This window comes from Geotrypetes seraphini, chromosome 1, assembly GCF_902459505.1.
Source record: "Geotrypetes seraphini chromosome 1, aGeoSer1.1, whole genome shotgun sequence".
Lineage (NCBI taxonomy): Eukaryota > Metazoa > Chordata > Amphibia > Gymnophiona > Dermophiidae > Geotrypetes > Geotrypetes seraphini.
This window is the reverse complement of record NC_047084.1, coordinates 537205853-537224039: the sequence shown is the minus strand read 5'-3', so window position 1 is coordinate 537224039 and position 18187 is coordinate 537205853. Positions and strand designations below refer to the sequence as shown.

At 41.9% G+C, this 18187-nt stretch overlaps 1 protein-coding gene across 1 annotated transcript in view; it reads right to left on the bottom strand.

Moving 5' to 3' along the window:
• REEP5 (receptor accessory protein 5) overlaps nucleotides 1-18187 on the bottom strand; it is a 50472-nt gene that overhangs the window by 4556 nt on the left and 27729 nt on the right. The window contains exons 3-4 of the mRNA XM_033929100.1: nucleotides 8712-8850; nucleotides 1754-1922 (exon numbers count right to left, since the gene is read on the bottom strand). Coding sequence (XP_033784991.1) covers nucleotides 1754-1922; nucleotides 8712-8850 — 308 coding nt within the window. The remainder of the gene's footprint in view (nucleotides 1-1753; nucleotides 1923-8711; nucleotides 8851-18187) is intronic.

The window sequence follows — 18187 nt, the reverse complement described above, 5'->3', positions numbered from 1 at the left end:
ACTGTCAGACAACAGAAAAGGGGGAAGAAAAAATATCAGCGCAGAAACAATTTTTGAAATGTAATGTAAAGTGAAAAACTATAAGGATTTTTACCCCTGGCTCTTAAGAAATTTTTGCTGGCAGTCCTTTATTTTCTACAAATGTTCAAATATTTCCATCCCCTTCCCTGGTATAGAGCACTATTTAGCTGCTCATGCACAATTAGGCCTATTGGCATTTACTGTGTTACTGTGAACATGCAGAAATTGTTAGAATATTGGTTTGGGAAGCTAGGGTTCAAATCTCACTGCACTTCTTATTTTTATATTCAGTTTTCAATACCATTCTCCCAGGAGAGCTCAGAATGGTTTACATGAGTTTATTCAAGTACTCAGGCATTTTTCCTGGTCTGTCCTGGCATGGCTCACAATCTGTCTAATGTACCTGGGGCAATGGGGGGGAGGTTAAGTGACTTGTCCAGGGTCACAAGGAGAAGCGTGGGGTTTGAACCCACAACACCAGGGTGCTGAGGCTGTAGCTTTAACCACTGTGCCACACTCTTGGGCAACACACTTAATCCTCTATTACCACAGGAACAAACTTAGCTTGTGAGCCCTGCAGGAACAGGAAAATACCTATTGGTTAAGACCTATTTGTTCAAAAAATTCATTACTTGATTGATGACTATGTCATAGTTTCTTATTGTATTTTTCACTATTGAAATATTGTACTGCTTTTCTGTATGCTTTGTATTATCACTGGAATGTCCAATCCTCTTTATTCTGTGAAACGCCCGTAACTTTTTGGGCATTGGCGATATAGAAAAATAAAATTATTATTATTGTACCTAAATGTAACTCATCTTCAGCTACTACTGAAAGAGATGTGTGAGCGGCAATGGATTTCTCAGTGGACAGGGGAGTGGGTTAAGGACCAGTGCCTCTAGCTAAGCTGGAAAATGCCACCTGTAGCTGACAGTGTGCCATCCCTTGCAAGCCTGCTCTGCTACGAGGGGTGTGAGCAGTATTACCAACTCATTCTAGTGCAGGTGACCAGTGGCATAGTGAGGATAGGAGGCGCCCAAGGTGGTGGCGCTCTCCTCTCAGCCCCCACCCCACCGTTCCTTCCCACCCCCGTACCTTTTTAAATCTTCGCTAGCACAAGCCACGTTTCTGGCCTGTTGCTCACCCTGGCTTTCCGTTTGACGTTACTTCCTGACTCTGCCACGTGGAAGTGATTTCAGCGGGGAGCCAGGCTGGTGCGAGCAGCAGTTGCTCGTGCTGGCGAAGATTTTTAAAGAGATACAGGGAGTGGGGAAAGGGAGGGTGCCAGCGTGGCTTGGGGAGGTGAAGAGGTGCCGGTGCCCCCACCAAGACAGCGCCCAGAGAGGTCTGTCCCCACCCTCACTACACCACTGCAGGTATCAATTAAGTTCTATGTTTTAAGTTACCTAGCAGATTTGGAAGAAGCAGAACAAACAAGGGCAGGGAAGAGATGCTTAGTAAACAAAAATAAAACTACATTTTGAGAGAGAGAAAAAATCTCATTTGGTCCAACACTAACAAAGACCAATGATTTGTTCACCTAGGGCAGTGTTTATTAATATTTTTCTGGCCAAATAAAACTGTGTGATCACCCCAGAGATGCAGAAATAATGATATACCCAAATGTGGGTTTTGTGACTCCATTTGGGATCCTAACCCTCAGTTTGGGCAGCTCTGCCTTACAGCCTAATTTTATAAAATCGGCAGCAACTGTGTGTATATGGTTTACCTTCTTTGGTAATGGTGTCCGCTGTCTCTGCAGCCTTGTCCTTCAGGTCCTTCACCACACGGTCCATCTGAGATTCATGCCTCAAGAAGAAGGGGCGAATGATGCGCCTGTAGAGGATCTCTGCACCATTGTGAGGGCTTGGGGACATGCACCAGGCTAGGAAGCCACACTGCACAGAACCAGAAATGGATACAAACACATCAGAAATGCATAGCAGAGAACACTCGCTACACAAGCAACAAGAGGGAATGTTGGGAGGTGTGGGGGGGGGAAGAGAGAGAGTGAAACAGAGCAAAAGTTACTGCCTTACTGGGCAGCCTGGATTGGCTATTTCTGTCTTCGTTTGCCTTAATCTATGTTACTATGACACAAGACACTCATTGCTAGTGTTCAAAAGGGTCAGATGAGAAATGGACCACGAGGGGCAGGTCATAAAGATCGAAGTTTTTCACTTTTCTAACTTGTCTGCTTTGAGAGTCCAGGATAGAAGTAGCAGAGGTCTGGAACTTTCAGAATTTTGTTTGGGGTTTTAACTTTTCTTGGTGTGGGGAACAAGAGCTCTGTTATAAGAACATGTATTCAGACTTGTAGCCTACACAACTTAACAACATCAGCAGGTTACAACAGACATACACAGATAATATAAAAATAAAGCATGACAAAACATAAAAATAAAAAAATAAAAAACTAAAATCAATTTACATTAACGCTAAGGCAGGGGTGTTAACCCTTTCAGGACCAAGGGACATATTTGTCCCATAACTTTAAAATCCTATAAATTTTGATTGGGATAGTCTACAGTTCTAAATTTGATATGTACGGATTCCATATGATACTGCCTTTATGTAAACAAACTGGTTCCAACATTCATTCATTAGCGTCGTTGCCAGATTGACGAGAAGATTCACTTGCCACACTGTCCATAAGCCAGAAATTTGATTTTTTTTAAAAAAATAATGATATTTCACAAAAAAATCAATTTTTTGGCATCTGCAAGCCCTTTTTACCATAAAAATGTCGTCAAAACCACAAAAATTGGCCTACGATCCTTATGGTCCTGAAAGGGTTAAAAGTCCCTCCTGGAGGGCCGCAATCCAGTCGAGTTTTCAGGATTTCCCCAATGAATATGCATGAGATCTATTAGCATACAATGAAAACATATTCATTGGGGAAATCTTGAAAACCCGACTGGATTGCGGCCCCCGAGGAGGGACTTTGACACCCCTGCACTAAGGGCTCCTTTTGCTAAGGTGCGCTAGTGTTTTTAACGCACAAAATTACTGCGCAGTACACTTCTAGAATAACGCCAGATCAATGCTGGTGTTAAGGCCTAGCGCGCGGGGCAATTTAGTGTGCACTATTCTGCGCGTTAAGGCCCTAACGCACCTTAGTAAAAGGAGCCCTAAAACTACATACTAGCCAGTTTTTCCTCTTTTTGACTATAGTTTCTTTATAGACAGTCGGATGAGTGGCAATGTAGTCGCAATTGTTGACAGAAGAAAATGTAAAAGGGGAGAGTGCTTAATACAAATACTTGCTGTGCCTGAATGCAACTTGCCTTGAGCTTCAAAAAAGTTTCTGTACTTTTTTGTTTTTTACACTATTTATTAAATATGTCAAAAGCAAATTACATCACTTTTCCACATAATTCGTATTATCGAGAAAGGTATTACAACCAGAACGAAAGAAGTTATCCTGCCGTTGTATCGGGCGATGGTGCGCCCGCATCTGGAGTATTGCGTCCAATATTGGTCACCGTACCTTAAGAAGGATATGGCGATACTCGAGAGGGTTCAGAAAAGAGCGACATGATTGATAAAGGGTATGGAAAACCTTTCATATGCTGAGAGATTAGAGAAACTGGGGCTCCTTTCCCTGGAAAAGTGGAGACTTAGAGGGACATGATAGAGACTTACAAGATCATGAAGGGCATAGAGAAAGTGGAGAGGGACAGATTCTTCAAACTTTTGAAAACTACAAGAACGAGAGGGCATTCAGAAAAATGAAGAGGGGACAGATTCAGAACCAATGCAAGGAAGTTCTTCTTCACCCAAAGGGTGGTGGACACCTGGAATGCTCTTCCAGAGGGTGTGATAGGACAGAGTACGGTATTAGGGTTCAAAAAGGGATTAGATAATTTCCTGAAGGAAAAGGGGATAGAAGGGTACAGACAGAGGATCACTATACAGGTCCTGGCTAACCCAGCAGGTCTGACCCAGCAGAGGCACTGCTTATGTTCTTAATCTCTGTTTTGTCTGACTGACTAGTCACATGACATTCTACGACACGCCCTCTTATCACTTCTTCTGCTCCAACCTCTTCCCACGAAAATATGAAAGTGCGAAAAGTTTTTGAAGAGACCTCATACATAAATGAAATTAATACTAACACAAAATATATGTATTTTTGATGTTCATGGCTCTCCTATTCACTACAAGTATTTTAAAGAAAATTTAGAGAAAAGGTTCTGCCACCTTGTATTCCTAGGTCAGTGGGAAACTAATGAGGATGTTGCATCTCATCTGCACACTTTTTCCATCTGCCTCAGTTATGAACGCAAACCAAAGGATCAACTCAAATTATTCCAAATGTCTCAGTTCAGCCCCATTTCTTCTCATAACTTACTATGGCTTCTTTAGCTGATGCCATCTTAGGGCCCTTTTTATTAACTATTTGGCATTGTTGCTCAGAAGCAATGTGCGTCTTCTATGGCTTTTATGGGAGATCTGCATCTCCAAATGCCTGTTACTTGGCACTGTTGCTCTCGTTCAACATCAAGTTACGTAAAGCAGCCATTTCACCATCTGGTATTTAAAAGGTTTAAGTGCTAAACATGCCTAACGCAGCTTAAAATGGCATACAGTGCAACATGCTCAGGAGTGCTGCAGTATTCGCCAGATTAATGCATTCTAATTTGTATGCTAAATATTGTTTATATATATTATTGGAAGAGGCTTTGTTGGGGAATGGAGTGGGTGTTCCTGTGCTAAACAGCACATCCACAGTAGTGCACACTGACTGCTTAGCGCAAGAATATCGCATGAGTCCTTACTGCCCTCCAAATGGGCAATCAATCATCTCTTTATTGTGTGGCAATAAGTGCTCACATGGCAATTTTTTTTAATGGCCATTAATACAAAAAATAAGAAAATTGGTCATTTACTGCTGTGGTAAAAATGGCTTCAGCACACAAGAACAACCCACATCAAGGCATACTAAGGTTACATTTTGCTGCAAATCATTCCATACATTGAATCCACAGCTTTACTTCTCTCCCTCTCTAGACAAGTTCTGTTCTGCCTTCTCTACTACTCTCAAATATCCAAGTTTTCTTTCTCATCCAGCCAATACCACTCTCCCTGAGGGCATCTCAGCCCCATCACTCTTTCCATACCACCAATTTTCTTCTCTTCCTCCTCTCAGCTGGATATATCAATGACAATCTTGACCCTTCATGCTATCTATTCACATCCACTCATTAGTCAATCAATCTTATCCCTAGTCCTTGTCTTCCTTTCGCTCTCATGTTCCTTAGGGAATGTCTAATCCACTTCTAACAAGTCTACCTACATTCATGACTTCTCTCTCCCTTCATTTGTTCTGACCAAGACTTGGCTTTCCAGAGAAGGTTCCACCTCATTTTTTGCTCTCTGTCATACAGGTTTATCTTCCTTACAGTTTTCTCCATATGACTTATCTTTTCTCCCAAACCCACTCCCTCCTTAACTCTGTGGATATCACAGTAATTCTTTCCAATTGCCTGTCCACAGCCTTGGGGTCATCTCTAACTTCTCTCTCTCCTCACATACATTCAAAATACAAATATTTCTTTCTTTATCATCACCTAAATCCATCCCTTATATTCTGAACACATTACCAAAGCCTTTATTCATTCTCTCATCACTTTCCACTTATACTTTTACAACCTACTTTTCACAGGTCTCCCATTATACCATCCATCCCTACCTATCATCTATTCAAACTCTGGCTGCACAGCTTTTCTTTTTCCAGTGCTAAAATGGCTAAGTCACTACATTGGTTCCCCATCCACAAACTGTATAATCCAAGCTTCTCTTGCGCAAGTGTCTTCACTCTGCAGCTTCTCATGTCTCTGATTTCTCGTACACTCCTTCTCGTGAATGTTGTTCACAAACATTTACTCTGTCTGTGCCCTTCTCCTTCATTACCAACTCCAGTGCTGCACTTTCCGCCTTGCTGCATCATTCTTGCTCTTTTGCCAAATTCAAATACTGCCTAAAAGCTCATCTATTTAAGGAAGTGACATCATCCAGCTGCTTGAAACTGGAGTTCTCCTCACCTTGATTTCATTAAACTTATAATCTTTCTTCCAAGTTACACTGATGGTAAAGGATAAATTTACTTCTGAATTATCAAATATAAATTTTGATCCAGATTCTTCTTAGTTTGATAGAATATGGCATTCATTCCCTTTAATATCTATGTCAGATTTCAACAGGTTGATTAAATTTTCTAAATCACGTTGTATTCTTGATAGTTGCCCTACTTATTTGATGAAGTCTACTCCAGATACATTAAAATGTGTATTGTTATCTTGCCTTAAATTTCAGCTGCAGCTAAGTGATTGTTGCTGTTGTCCATGTTTCACCGCATCTGGGTAGACGCAACAAGACCCAGACAATAGCAACAATCGTGACGCCCGCTTTGGAAGCCTAAGAGAATATATAATGGAGCTAAGTGAGTTTCCTAAATTTTAAAACATATAATGGAGCTAAGCGAGTTTCTTAAAATGTATGGAAAAATTGTTTCTACTCCAATTATGAAAAATTTAACCTTAGACTCCTCTCAAATTACCTCCATACTGTATTTTATCAAGATTATGGAGAGATTAGTTATATTGGGGCTCATTTTCAAAAAAAATATAGATGTCCAAAATACAGCATAAACTAGTACTTGGACATTTTACTAGTTGAAATATCAAAATGGGCATTTTCGAAATTGACATTTTAGATGTTTTTCTGGTCATTTTGTCTCCAGTGCATCTATATCTTAAAGGGCGTATTTTGGGTGGGTTTAGCACTTGGAAACTTTACAGCAATCATCATTTTACAAAACATCCAGGGCAAAAGTTGTATGTTTTAGGCTAGACCTGTTTTTAAATGAATAAAGGCCAAAAAGGCACCCAAACTGTCCAGATAACCATTGGAGGGATGAAAATATCCCCCCCACACTCACCCAGTAGTCTCTGACCCCTTCCCACCCTCAAATATCTGCATAAAACAATGTATATCTGTCTCTTTGACAGTTGCAGATACTATGGCCAGTCCTACTAGAGCCGCAAGCAGGTCTCTGGAGTAGCCTGGTGGGTAGTGCAGTTGACTGAAGAGAAGGGGACCCATATACCACTCTAGCCAGTATACTTCTGGTGGAAAGTGTGAACTCACCAAAAAACCACTGTACTGTTATATAGATGACACCTGCAAGCATAAAGGCTATTGGGTGGTCAGACAGGTAAGTATAGTAGGTTGGGGGGAATTTTGGAGGACTCACCATATAATGTACAGGGGTTATGGTGAGATGTGTATCTGGCATCCTTAAGTTCACAGCAGTGCCCCCTAGGGTGCTGGCATTTCTGTGTGTCCAGTCCATTAAAATGATGGCCACTCCTACATGCAAATGGCTTGTTTTAGATGTTTTTATTTTAAAAAAATAAATAAAAAATATAGATGTCTTGCAGGTTCAAAAATGGACATTTTGTCCACCTGACTTTTGGATATTTTTCTCAGCATGTCCAAAGTCGGACTTTGACATCCTATTGAAAATCCTATGGAATGAGAATAAGATGGGGTTTTTTAAAAACAAAAATAAATTTAATTGATGTTTAGAGACACTGACATGTGAGAAAGGAAGACTTTACTTTTTATTCACATTTCCACAATTCTTATATTAGAATTGATATAATTTTGGTGAACTAGTCACAGGTAGAAGAGGTTCAGATAAAGTCATACCCCCATCTGGAAGTGGTGCAATTTAATACAACAGGAGAAAGGTTTGCAATTCTGGCACCTGAACATAACCTGATCCTTTAAAGGCTGTTTATCAGAAGACAGAATTTGAGATTAAGGAATATATTTTGCTTTTAATGATGATGGGTCTGTCTCCCCTCCTCTGTTCTGGGATGAAAGCAGTTATAAGGGAAAATTTATCTTCCTGCAGTCTACCAAAAAACAGAAGGCAAGTAGGAAACAGAAGCTCAAGCAAAGAATTAAGACTTTTCTGCACAGCCACAAGGAAACACTTTTCCCCCAGGTGTTAGAAACTGCTCAAGTCTAAAATACCTGAGACGCCTATGGAAAACAGAAAGATGCTATATTGGACAAAGCTGATTCCTCTCCTTAATAACAGGAGAAGTACTAAGTAAACTAAGTTGTAGGGGTACATAAGGAGAATTCTTGGAAGACCGCAACAAGGGGAGATGGGCATAGGACTGGAAGGGAGGGTGGGGTGTGGATTTCATTATCGTTGTTGGAGAGTTGCTAACTCTTCTGATTTGATTCACTTGTGATAGAAATAAGACTACATTGCATCTAAACTAGATAAGGTGAAAGAAATGTAATCAGGAGTGTGAAAGAAATATTTATTGAGCCATAGCAAAAAAAAAAAAACTGAGCCTAGTTCCTTTGAATCAATGTCCAACCCCCATCCATACCCCACTATGGCAGCATACTACATAACTCTTTCCATGATCCACTCCATAATTTCATCTTTCAAAATGAGCTCACATCATAGAGATCAATAAACTCACAGGATCATTTAAACAGTGTCTTCAGAGATACTCTAAAAGCATCACTACACTGGCCACAGCAATTGAAGCCCATCAGATGAGTATGTTCAGTCTCTTGGATCAGTGCTCCATCTGTTATCTACTTAGGGAAGCTAATCATGCACCTCCAATTTTCCATACTTAAAACATACAAACCTTCAGCATATAGTAGAAAGGGAACCAAGACAGAAAGATGTCGGAGAAGAACTCTATTATACTGAAGATGCCATACACCACCCAGTACGTCAGCCACTGTGTATCGTCTTCTTTGTTGGGGCTCTCGATGGCCTTGATTCTGAAAGAATTCAACACACAGGTATCAGGATCAGTGGCCCATCCAGAGAATGCGAGCATCATTTGCATCAAACAAACATTAGGTGACAGCCACAGTCCTAATCAAGCCTCCCACTGATTTGCATGTCGTGGCACTGTAACACCTGCAAGTCTCTATTTTGTTTCCCTTTGCATCATGTGAGCTGTAATGATCTTTCACGGCATGCACAAACTCCTAGGTTTGTCTTTTGGCAAGGTAATTTGCTGGGGTTATTAAGCACAAAGTTATCAGGAGGATAATATTCTAGAATAAACACTACAGCTAGCTGGCTGGGATGACGGTCCCTGGCTAATTTGAGAAAGCAATGTTGATTTAATATGTCCACTTTTGTTGACTTAATATGTTCGTTTTCTGAAAAAAGCAAACACAGCAGCCTGGGTGAAACTCTGTAGCTCAGGTGCCTATACAGTACTGAAGCTCAATCACCCAGAAAAGGCGGCCCAGGAAGACAGACAGACACAGGACTATGTTGGGATAATGGGCATGGAGCAGTGGCGTCTGTTACTACCATCAGAAATGCTTTTCAGTGAATGGCACATTCTGCTAGAAGATCTCCAAGAAGATTTTTGAAGCAGTAGCTCGTTTTCAAATTAATTCCCCTGATGCAGCAGCAATTGCGAAACAGGGCCTGTGCTGTGTCTCTCTGTGCCGAATTTCATTTTGGAACACGGAGGCAGGGAACACGCCAGTGACTCTCCCCTCCCCCCCCTCACTCACCAACCACTGCTGATGGTGCTGCTCCTCTTCAAAGCAGCCTGCTAAGGATCGCGGCCGGCTGTAGGGAACCTCGCAGGCCACTCTGCACCTCGGTAGCACGTTCCCTCTGACGTACACGATTGCATCAGAGGAAACATGCTACCGAGGTGCAGAGCGGCCTGCAAGGTTCGCTACAGCCAGCCACGATCCTCAGCAGGCTGCTTTGAAGAGGAGCATCAGTGGTTCAAAGACACCAGGAAGCCGGCTGCAGGGAAGCGGGACAGGGGGGAGCAGGGAAGAGGGACAGGGGGAGCAGGTAAGGAGTGCTGCTGGACAGGGGGAACAGGGAAGGGATGCTGCTGAATATGGGGGAGGTAAAAGGAAGGGAGAAGGGCTACTGCTGGACAGGGGGAGCAGGCAAGGGGTGGTGGTGGACAGCTGAGGAAAGAGAGAGAAAGAAAGACAGACAGACAGAAAGCGGCCAAGAAGAGAGAGAAAGACAGACAGACACACACATCTATTCTAGCACCTGTTAATGTAACGGGCTTAAAGACTAGAATAAAGCACTTATGCACATGGTTGGTACCAATAATTGGCAGCTAGGCATTGTTCTCTAAAATGTGCACTAAATCCTGTGGAGAACCATTTTCAAAAAAGATATCTAAGTCTGACTTGAACATTTCCTGAAAAGCATCCAAAGCCGGAGCCAGAAAAACGTTCATTTTCAAAACTGCTGTACATCCAAAATATTTGTTCAAAATTGTCTACTTGGACATCTTGGCCGCCAGGACATCCAACCTTAGGACACCTATCTTAATTCCCCATTTACAACCACAGAAAATGTCCAACTTGAAAACGTCCAAATCTAGACCATTTGGACATGGGAGTGGCCAACATTGTAATGGACTGGCCACATAGAGCATCCCAATAGAGAAGTGAAAACCTTAGAGGGCACTGTTGTGAATGTCACATAAGGATGCCATATGTACATCTCACCATAACCCCCTTATAATTTATAGTGAGCCCTCCAACCCCCCCACAAAAAAAATACTATATCCATCTGTCTACCACCCTCCCAATCCATCCACATGTATTTTCAGTTGGGTACTGGGGATACAGAAATATACAGTGTCGTCTTTACAAATACCTGAAAAAATCAGCAAATTGATATTGACCCACATGTGTCGGTACTGGAATGGCTGCCATTTACCAGTCTGTGCTGAAGAAACCTGTATTCAGTAGAAAATTACCAGTATGTTTTGGAACACTAGCTACTACTATCCATTCAGTCATGTTCGACCCTTAAGATACTCTGTAAACCAGTCCTTGCCACGCTTCCCTGTTTTCCATGGCTTTTTTCAATCACTTGATGTTCATTCCCATGTCATTCTTGATGGTATCCAGCCAACGAACCTTTGGTCTCTCTTGCTTTCTTTTACCACTGACCATTCTGAGTAGCCAGGGTCAGATTAAAGGATAGACCCAGTAGGCATGTGCCTAGGGCACAAAATTGTTAGAGGGGCCCGCTGAAGGAGGGCAAAGAGGGCCTTTTTTTTCCAAACGGCGATGGGCAGCACTTAAGATCAGCAACAGCACCCCCGGCATCAATAGTACTTCAGATCGGCAATGGGGTGCTCAGTACAAAGCTTCCCCTCTGACACAGCTTCCTGTTTCCGCCTGGGAAGCTTTGGACTGAGCATCGCATTGCCGATTTGAAGTGCTGTTGATGCTGGAGAGGGGCCTGTTGCCGATCTTGAGTGCCATCGCTGGGAGGAGCCTTGCCAATCTTACTTGTTGCCAAAATTGGAAAGAAAGGTGAGGGGAAGGGAGGGAGATGGGCCTTGGGTGGAAGGAGAGATTGAGAGAAGGGGGCAGATGATGATGATGGAAGTGGGGAGAAAGGAGAGAGAGAGAAGGGGGCAGATGATGGAAGTGGGGAGAAGGGGGAGAGAAAAAAGGGCAGACGGATGTCAGTTGAGAGGGGAGAGCAAATGCTGAATGGAAGTGGAGAAAGAGAACACATACTGGATGGAAAGATGGGATAAAGAAAAAGGACATATGCTGGATGGGGGAAGAAGAGAGAGTTAATGAGAAAGTGGAGGAGTGAAGGAAAGGGGTGGCAATCTCTGGGTAGACACAGTGAAAAGAGGGAAACTGAGGACTGAATAGTAAGAAAGAATTTAGTTTAGACTGAGGCAGAAAATAGAGAAGGAAGACCAGAGAAAAAAAGGAAAGGGAAAAGAGAGGAGATAGAGATGCCAGAGAACGGGGAAAGAGACAGTGATATCAGATCTGAATGGAGGATATAAGAAGAGAGAGATGCTAAAAACCACAGGGGGGAGGGAAGGTGACATGGAAGGAGAGAGATGCCAGACCATGAGGGAGGAGAGATGGCAGGGGGAGACAGACAATTTCTGGAAGGGGAGACAGTGGATGGAAGAAAGAGAATGACAAGAAGATGAGGAAAGCAGAAACCACATGAGAAAGGTAGGAAAAAAAAAATCTATTTTTTTGCTTTTGGATAAAGTAGTATTGCAGCTGTGTTGATAAATGTTTAGAAATAGAAAATGGAAATACGGTGATAATTTTATTGGACAAATTTTAATATATTTTTGACTAACTTTCAGAGACCAAATTCTCCTTCCTCAGGTCAGGACAGGATACTGTAACAGCAGTATACTTTACTGACCTAAGGAAAGAAGGTTTGATCTCTGAAAGCTAATTTTAAAAAATGTATTAGTCCAATGAAATGGTATTATCTTATTTTCCATTTTTTGTTTTATTTTTATTTGTTAATTTGTAAAGTGATTTGTTATTTCTCTTTTTTCAAATTTACATCTGCTATCTTTATATTTTGTTCAGTACTGGGGGATATGCACCACTGTTTCTTCACCCCTAAACTGCACAGTTCCTTCAGTTTGTAGCACAAGCCAACATGCTGAATGCTCTGCACTGCTCCGATGGTCATAGAATTCCTATTGTCAGAACAGTGCAGAACATTCATCCCACCACCACTAAAAACCTCTTCCATGCTTTTGTAAAAAGGAGGGGCGGGGAGGGAGGTAGTTTGTGATTACTTATTCCATAATGGGTGAGGGTGGTTCTGTGTCCTGTGTGTATGAAAGACATGGTTTTCTGTTAGCATTAACCAGCCTTGTTTGGCGAAATGCATCAGGCATGGTTCCTGGGAGCACCTTCAATAAACCTGATTTGAATCTCTTATTGTCTGCCGATCTTCTTTTGTTCCACGTTGGATTCTTTGGTGAACCGCTTGCCTTGATGTTTTGTTACAAATTAACATACATGGAGTGGAACGTACCAGAGGAGTTACAGATTTGGTTGTTTATACATACATATGGGTTAAAGTTGGATGACATAGAGTGAGGCAGTTGAGAGGAACTGCAAACTTGGTTATTAATATACAGACATGTTTTGGATAATATTACTGCTTTACAATGCATTTGAACACTTTTATATACATATGGAAAAAAGTCCTGAGCAAGTAGATGGGAAAGGAAGAAAAGGAAAGGGGGATTTGTTCAGAGATGTTTGGGGATTGCATAGAACCAAACCTACACTGGTATGGTAATCTTTGTTATTTGTTTTGAATTTTAAAATAAAAGAAAAAAAGAAATACAAGTGGAAATAAAGAATTAAATAAGAAAACAGGTAAATGAATGGGGGCAGGGCGGGGGCAGGGCAGGGCCCAGGGGGGGGCCCAGTTCACTTGTGTGCCTAGGGGCCCTCGAAGAATTAATCCTGTTCTAGTGAATTCGCCCTCATCACATGTCCAAAATAGCTCCGTTTCTGTCTGGTAATCTTGCCTTTTAGGGACAACTCTGCACCAGCAATGGACTAGAATGCCTCCTTTAACAGTGCACATTACGGTCTGAAATGGAGAATACTGGCCCCATTAGAAATAGATGCCAGGTTTTGCACTGAGCCTCTGAAGCAGACACCTGGCTCCAACTCAGCCCCCTACCCACTGAGTATATCCTAAAGGAGAGCTACATGTGAAAAATTAAAGAGAAAATATGCAGAAACCACAGACAACTTTTACCGCAATCTTTCATCAGTCTATAAGGAGATTAAGGTAGTAAACTGGTCCTGGGGATATCTTTTTTTTTTTTGCCATATTTCTGAGAGCAATCATTTGACATTTAGTTTAATGAGAACTCTATGTTGAAACTTGCAAATTAAGCAGATGAGAGATTCTTTGTTTCAAGATCAAAGGGCACCCCATGCCAGCGTCTCATAGCTCCTTAACATCAGCTCTTCCATTACTATCTGAGGTATGGAATATTTCTGCCTCCTTTATTTTTCTGTCCTTCATCACTAATTAAATAAAATGCAGGCAAAATAAAGGGAAAAAAAGGTATAATTTATATTATTTTTTTGAGGGGCTATTTTGCAAAAAAATGCCATACAGCAAAGTAAGCTCTAGGCTACCTGGTGTCTTTTGTGAAAACTGAAATTGGCACTCTCCACCTTCACCCCAACATTTTATTTTTCTGATCTTCTTGGTCCTCATCTCTTTTTTTTCCTCCCACTTTCCTCTTATAAGTCTAACTAGCTGATGCCCCGGCGTTGCACAGGTATTTAATTATAGCAATAACACAGTAAATGGATTGAAATAAAGATACTTTATAGTGGTGAATGAAATTATTTTTTTACAGCTTTATAAAAAGTACAATATTCAAATTATAATGTGAAATATTTGACAAAATGAATACAATACAACTAACACAAAACTTGATTATAAACAACATTTTTAGTTTCACCTCCAGGAGCAAGAACATATAAATTCTTGAACCCACCCTTGATCAAGCAACATAGAGTTGTCCATGGGAAAAACAGGGGGATCTTAAATCCACTCCACAGTATGTAATAGTCTGTCCCTGTGATTTGTTGATTGTGATAGAGAATGCAAGTCTCACTGGAATTTGCAATCTCTTAAACTGAAAAGGAAGATCTGTTGGAATAAGTGGCATCCAAAAGTTTCAGTATTGATTTAAACAACTCAATATGTGGAAACTCAGGTTGAAAAGAAACTCCATGCAATTTTTTCCCGGTTCAGAATGGAACCTGTGTTCCTAGTTCAGCATATGTGAGTACTCATGTAATGTAATAACATTATGAACTGGGGTGCATGAAGGAAACAGTTACAAACACAGTTAGAACATACAAACTCTATATGTATGGTGTCCGTGGTAGAATAGAAACGATGTCCCTAGTGGTTATAGTGTCATAGAAAGTGTTTTATAGTTGGAATTACTGTGAGAATGGCAGCTTTTTACATTTTTTTCCATTGACATGAATGTGTGAAATCTGATTTTTTGTTTGTAGCTCCGCCCACGTGTGCAGGTGGGCCGCGAGACCCCCAGAACATATCACCCCAGGTAGTGAGGGATCTGCATATCAAGTATCATTCAAATTGGTCAAGCCGTTTTTGAATTACTGTGAGAATGGCAGCTTTTTACATTTTTTCCATTGACATGAATGGGTGAAATCTGATTTTCTGTTTGTAGCTCCGCCCACGTGTGCAGGTGGGCCGCGAGACCCCCAGAACATATCACCCCAGGTAGTGAGGGATCTGCATACCAAGTTACGTTCAAATCGGTCAGTCGTTTTTGAATTACTGTGAGAATGGCAGCTTTTTACATTTTTTCCATTGACATGAATGGGTGAAATCCGATTTTGTTTGTAGCTCCGCCCACATGTGCAGGTGGGCCGCGAGACCCCCAGAACATATCACCCCAGGTAGTGAGGGATGTGCATACCAAGTTTTGTTCAAATCGGTCAAGGCCGTTTTTTGAATTACTGTGAGAATGGCAGCATTATACATTTTTTCCATTGACATGAATGGGTGAAATCTGATTTTCTGTTTGTAGCTCCGCCCACGTGTGCAGGTGGGCCGCGAGACCCCCAGAACATATCACCCCAGGTAGTGAGGGATCTGCATACCAAGTTACGTTCAAATCGGTCAAGTCGTTTTTGAATTACTGTGAGAATGGCAGCTTTTTACATTTTTTCCATTGACATGAATGTGTGAAATGTGATTTTCTGTTTGTAGCTCCGCCCACGTGTGCAGGTGGGCCGCGAGACCCCCAGAACATATCACCTCAGGTAGTGAGGGATGTGCATACCAAGTTTTGTTCAAATCGGTCAAGCCGTTTTTGCGTGATCGCAGCACATACACACACACATACATACACACATACATACCTCCGATTTTATATATATAGATAGAAGATAGATGTCTTTATTAAGGTCTCCTGTCCATTTTCTGCATCTTCTCTTTTTTTCAGGTCCTCCTCTACATCTCTCCCTGTCTTTTTGTTCCTATTTTATTTCTCTGCCTCTATCTTTTCAGAACTAGATCCAGCCCTTCTTCTCTCTCTCCAATTCTCCTCATGGCAATCTCACACTTTCCCAGATCTCCTCTCTATTGCTCCGATTCATCCCTCCAACAACTTCCTTAGTAGGCTGCTCCCTTTACCATCACCAGTTATCTGGCCTCCCTGTCGATTCCCTCAACAGCTGCTTCTTTTCTTGCTCCCTCAAATTGTGCCCTCATCCCAAAATTAACTTCCCCTCCTTTCCATCCTCCCTCTCCTCCTCTACTTTAAACAGCACCACTTTCCACACTCATCTTCCTTCCTCCACCCAATGTCCCATCCTCCCCTTCTCTTCTCATAGCTAATTCAGAAGCAACAGTGGAGCGACCCTGGAGGCCCAGGCCCTGAAACCTCCTCCTGCTGCTAGCTGCCAGCTCTTTTCGATCCTATGCTTCATCATTTATACATCAGCTATTTATCTTATATCATCTTATGTTTTTCCAGACCTCTGTCCAAAAAGGTCCAAAGTAGTTTACAGAAAAGAAACCAGACAATGACTGGGGGGGGGGGGGGGAATCAATAGCCATTAAAAACTTAGGGCTCCTTTTACTAAATGGTGCTAGAGGTTTTTAGTGCAGATCAGTGAGGTAAATGCTCCGATGCTCATAGAATTATTATGAGCGTCGGAGCATTTACCTTGCCGGCCCGCACTAAAAACCTCTAGCACTGTTTAGTAAAACCCAGTGTTACATAGGAACCTAAAATGTAAAATGAAAGTACAGGCACGATTATAAATCTTGAATATAATATTTATGAAACAGAAGTCTTAAGCTGTTTGCAAAAGAAGCCTCTAAGAAGACAGAACCTTCATGTTCCAAGCTAACAGACAACAATCCTGGCAGGGAAACTACATAAATAAAACCAGACAGACCTACAACGCATTCCGAAAATCAATCAAAACCACTCTGTTTGACAAATTCATCACCTAAACAGACCGACCTTTGCTCAACGCATTTTTCCCCCTACAAACCCGAAACAATCTATCAGGCAATCCTCTCACATCCCCTCCCCTCTCAACCCCGCTTACATTCCCTCCCCCCCTTTCTTCTGCAACATTCCCCTCACACATTTCTAATTCGTTGAATGTCCAGCCTTCTTTCGATGTGAACTGCCTAGAAGTCGTCTTGACTATGGCGGTATAGAAAAATAAAGTTATTATTATTATTATTATAACTGTCTAATACCTAAGGGCAATTTTCTTCATTGCAAGGCCTGGAGGCCAGTGGTGGTTTTCATCATCATCCTGGCTTTTTTTCTACTATGCTCTGCCTCTCTACCCAAGTTCATGATTGAAAGAGGGAAGTGGATGGGCGGAAGAGCCATATGCTTGATGGAAAAGGCATTTCTCAATAGACAAAGAAAATGTATTTGGCAATGCTGAGTTCCCAAAGCTAAGTTTGAAGACAAGCCAGTGAGATGGGTATCATTAACACACACTAATCAACAATGTTGAGTTTTCACATGGGAAGATATTTGGTGGCTCTCCTTCAGCTCATTTAGATCCAAAGTGCCCCCCCCCACCCCGCTTAAAAATTAGGGATTACCACTGCCTAAGGCAGGGGTGTCCAACCTTTTGGCTTCGCTGGGCCACATTGACCGAAAAAAATGTTTCTGGGGGTCGCACAAACACGGAAACGCTGTAGCAAGACAAAGGAAGGAGCCGGCAAGAGAGTAAACACCCGGGGGCAGCAGAGGAAAACACTGCATCGCTCTCAACCGGGGCCATACAAAATACTTCACTGGGCCGCAGGTTGGACACCCCTGGCCTAAGGGTATGCAGTTCTATACAGAAGCAGTCTGATATGAGAAAGTGCTTTCTAATACTCGCTTGGATCGCATACCCCTAATTGAAGGGTATTTAAGCAGAATTAGATCTGATATACAAGTATAATTTAACATCAATAGCTATACAGTAATAATCAAATAATCAGTTATGTAGCCCGGCAAACTTTTATAAATCAAACCAAAAATTTTAAACTCAATTCAAACTCTCACCGAAAGCTAATGCAGCTGTATTATAAAGGGTACATTAGATAGAGTGTGAGCCCACCGGGACAGATAGGGAAAAATGCTTGAGTACCTGAATGTAAACCACTTAGGCCAGGGGTGTCCAACCTTTTGGCTTCCCTGGGCTGCACTGGCCGAAAAAAAATTTTCAAGGGCCGCGCAAACGCTGCAGCAAGACATAGGAGGGAGCCGGCCAG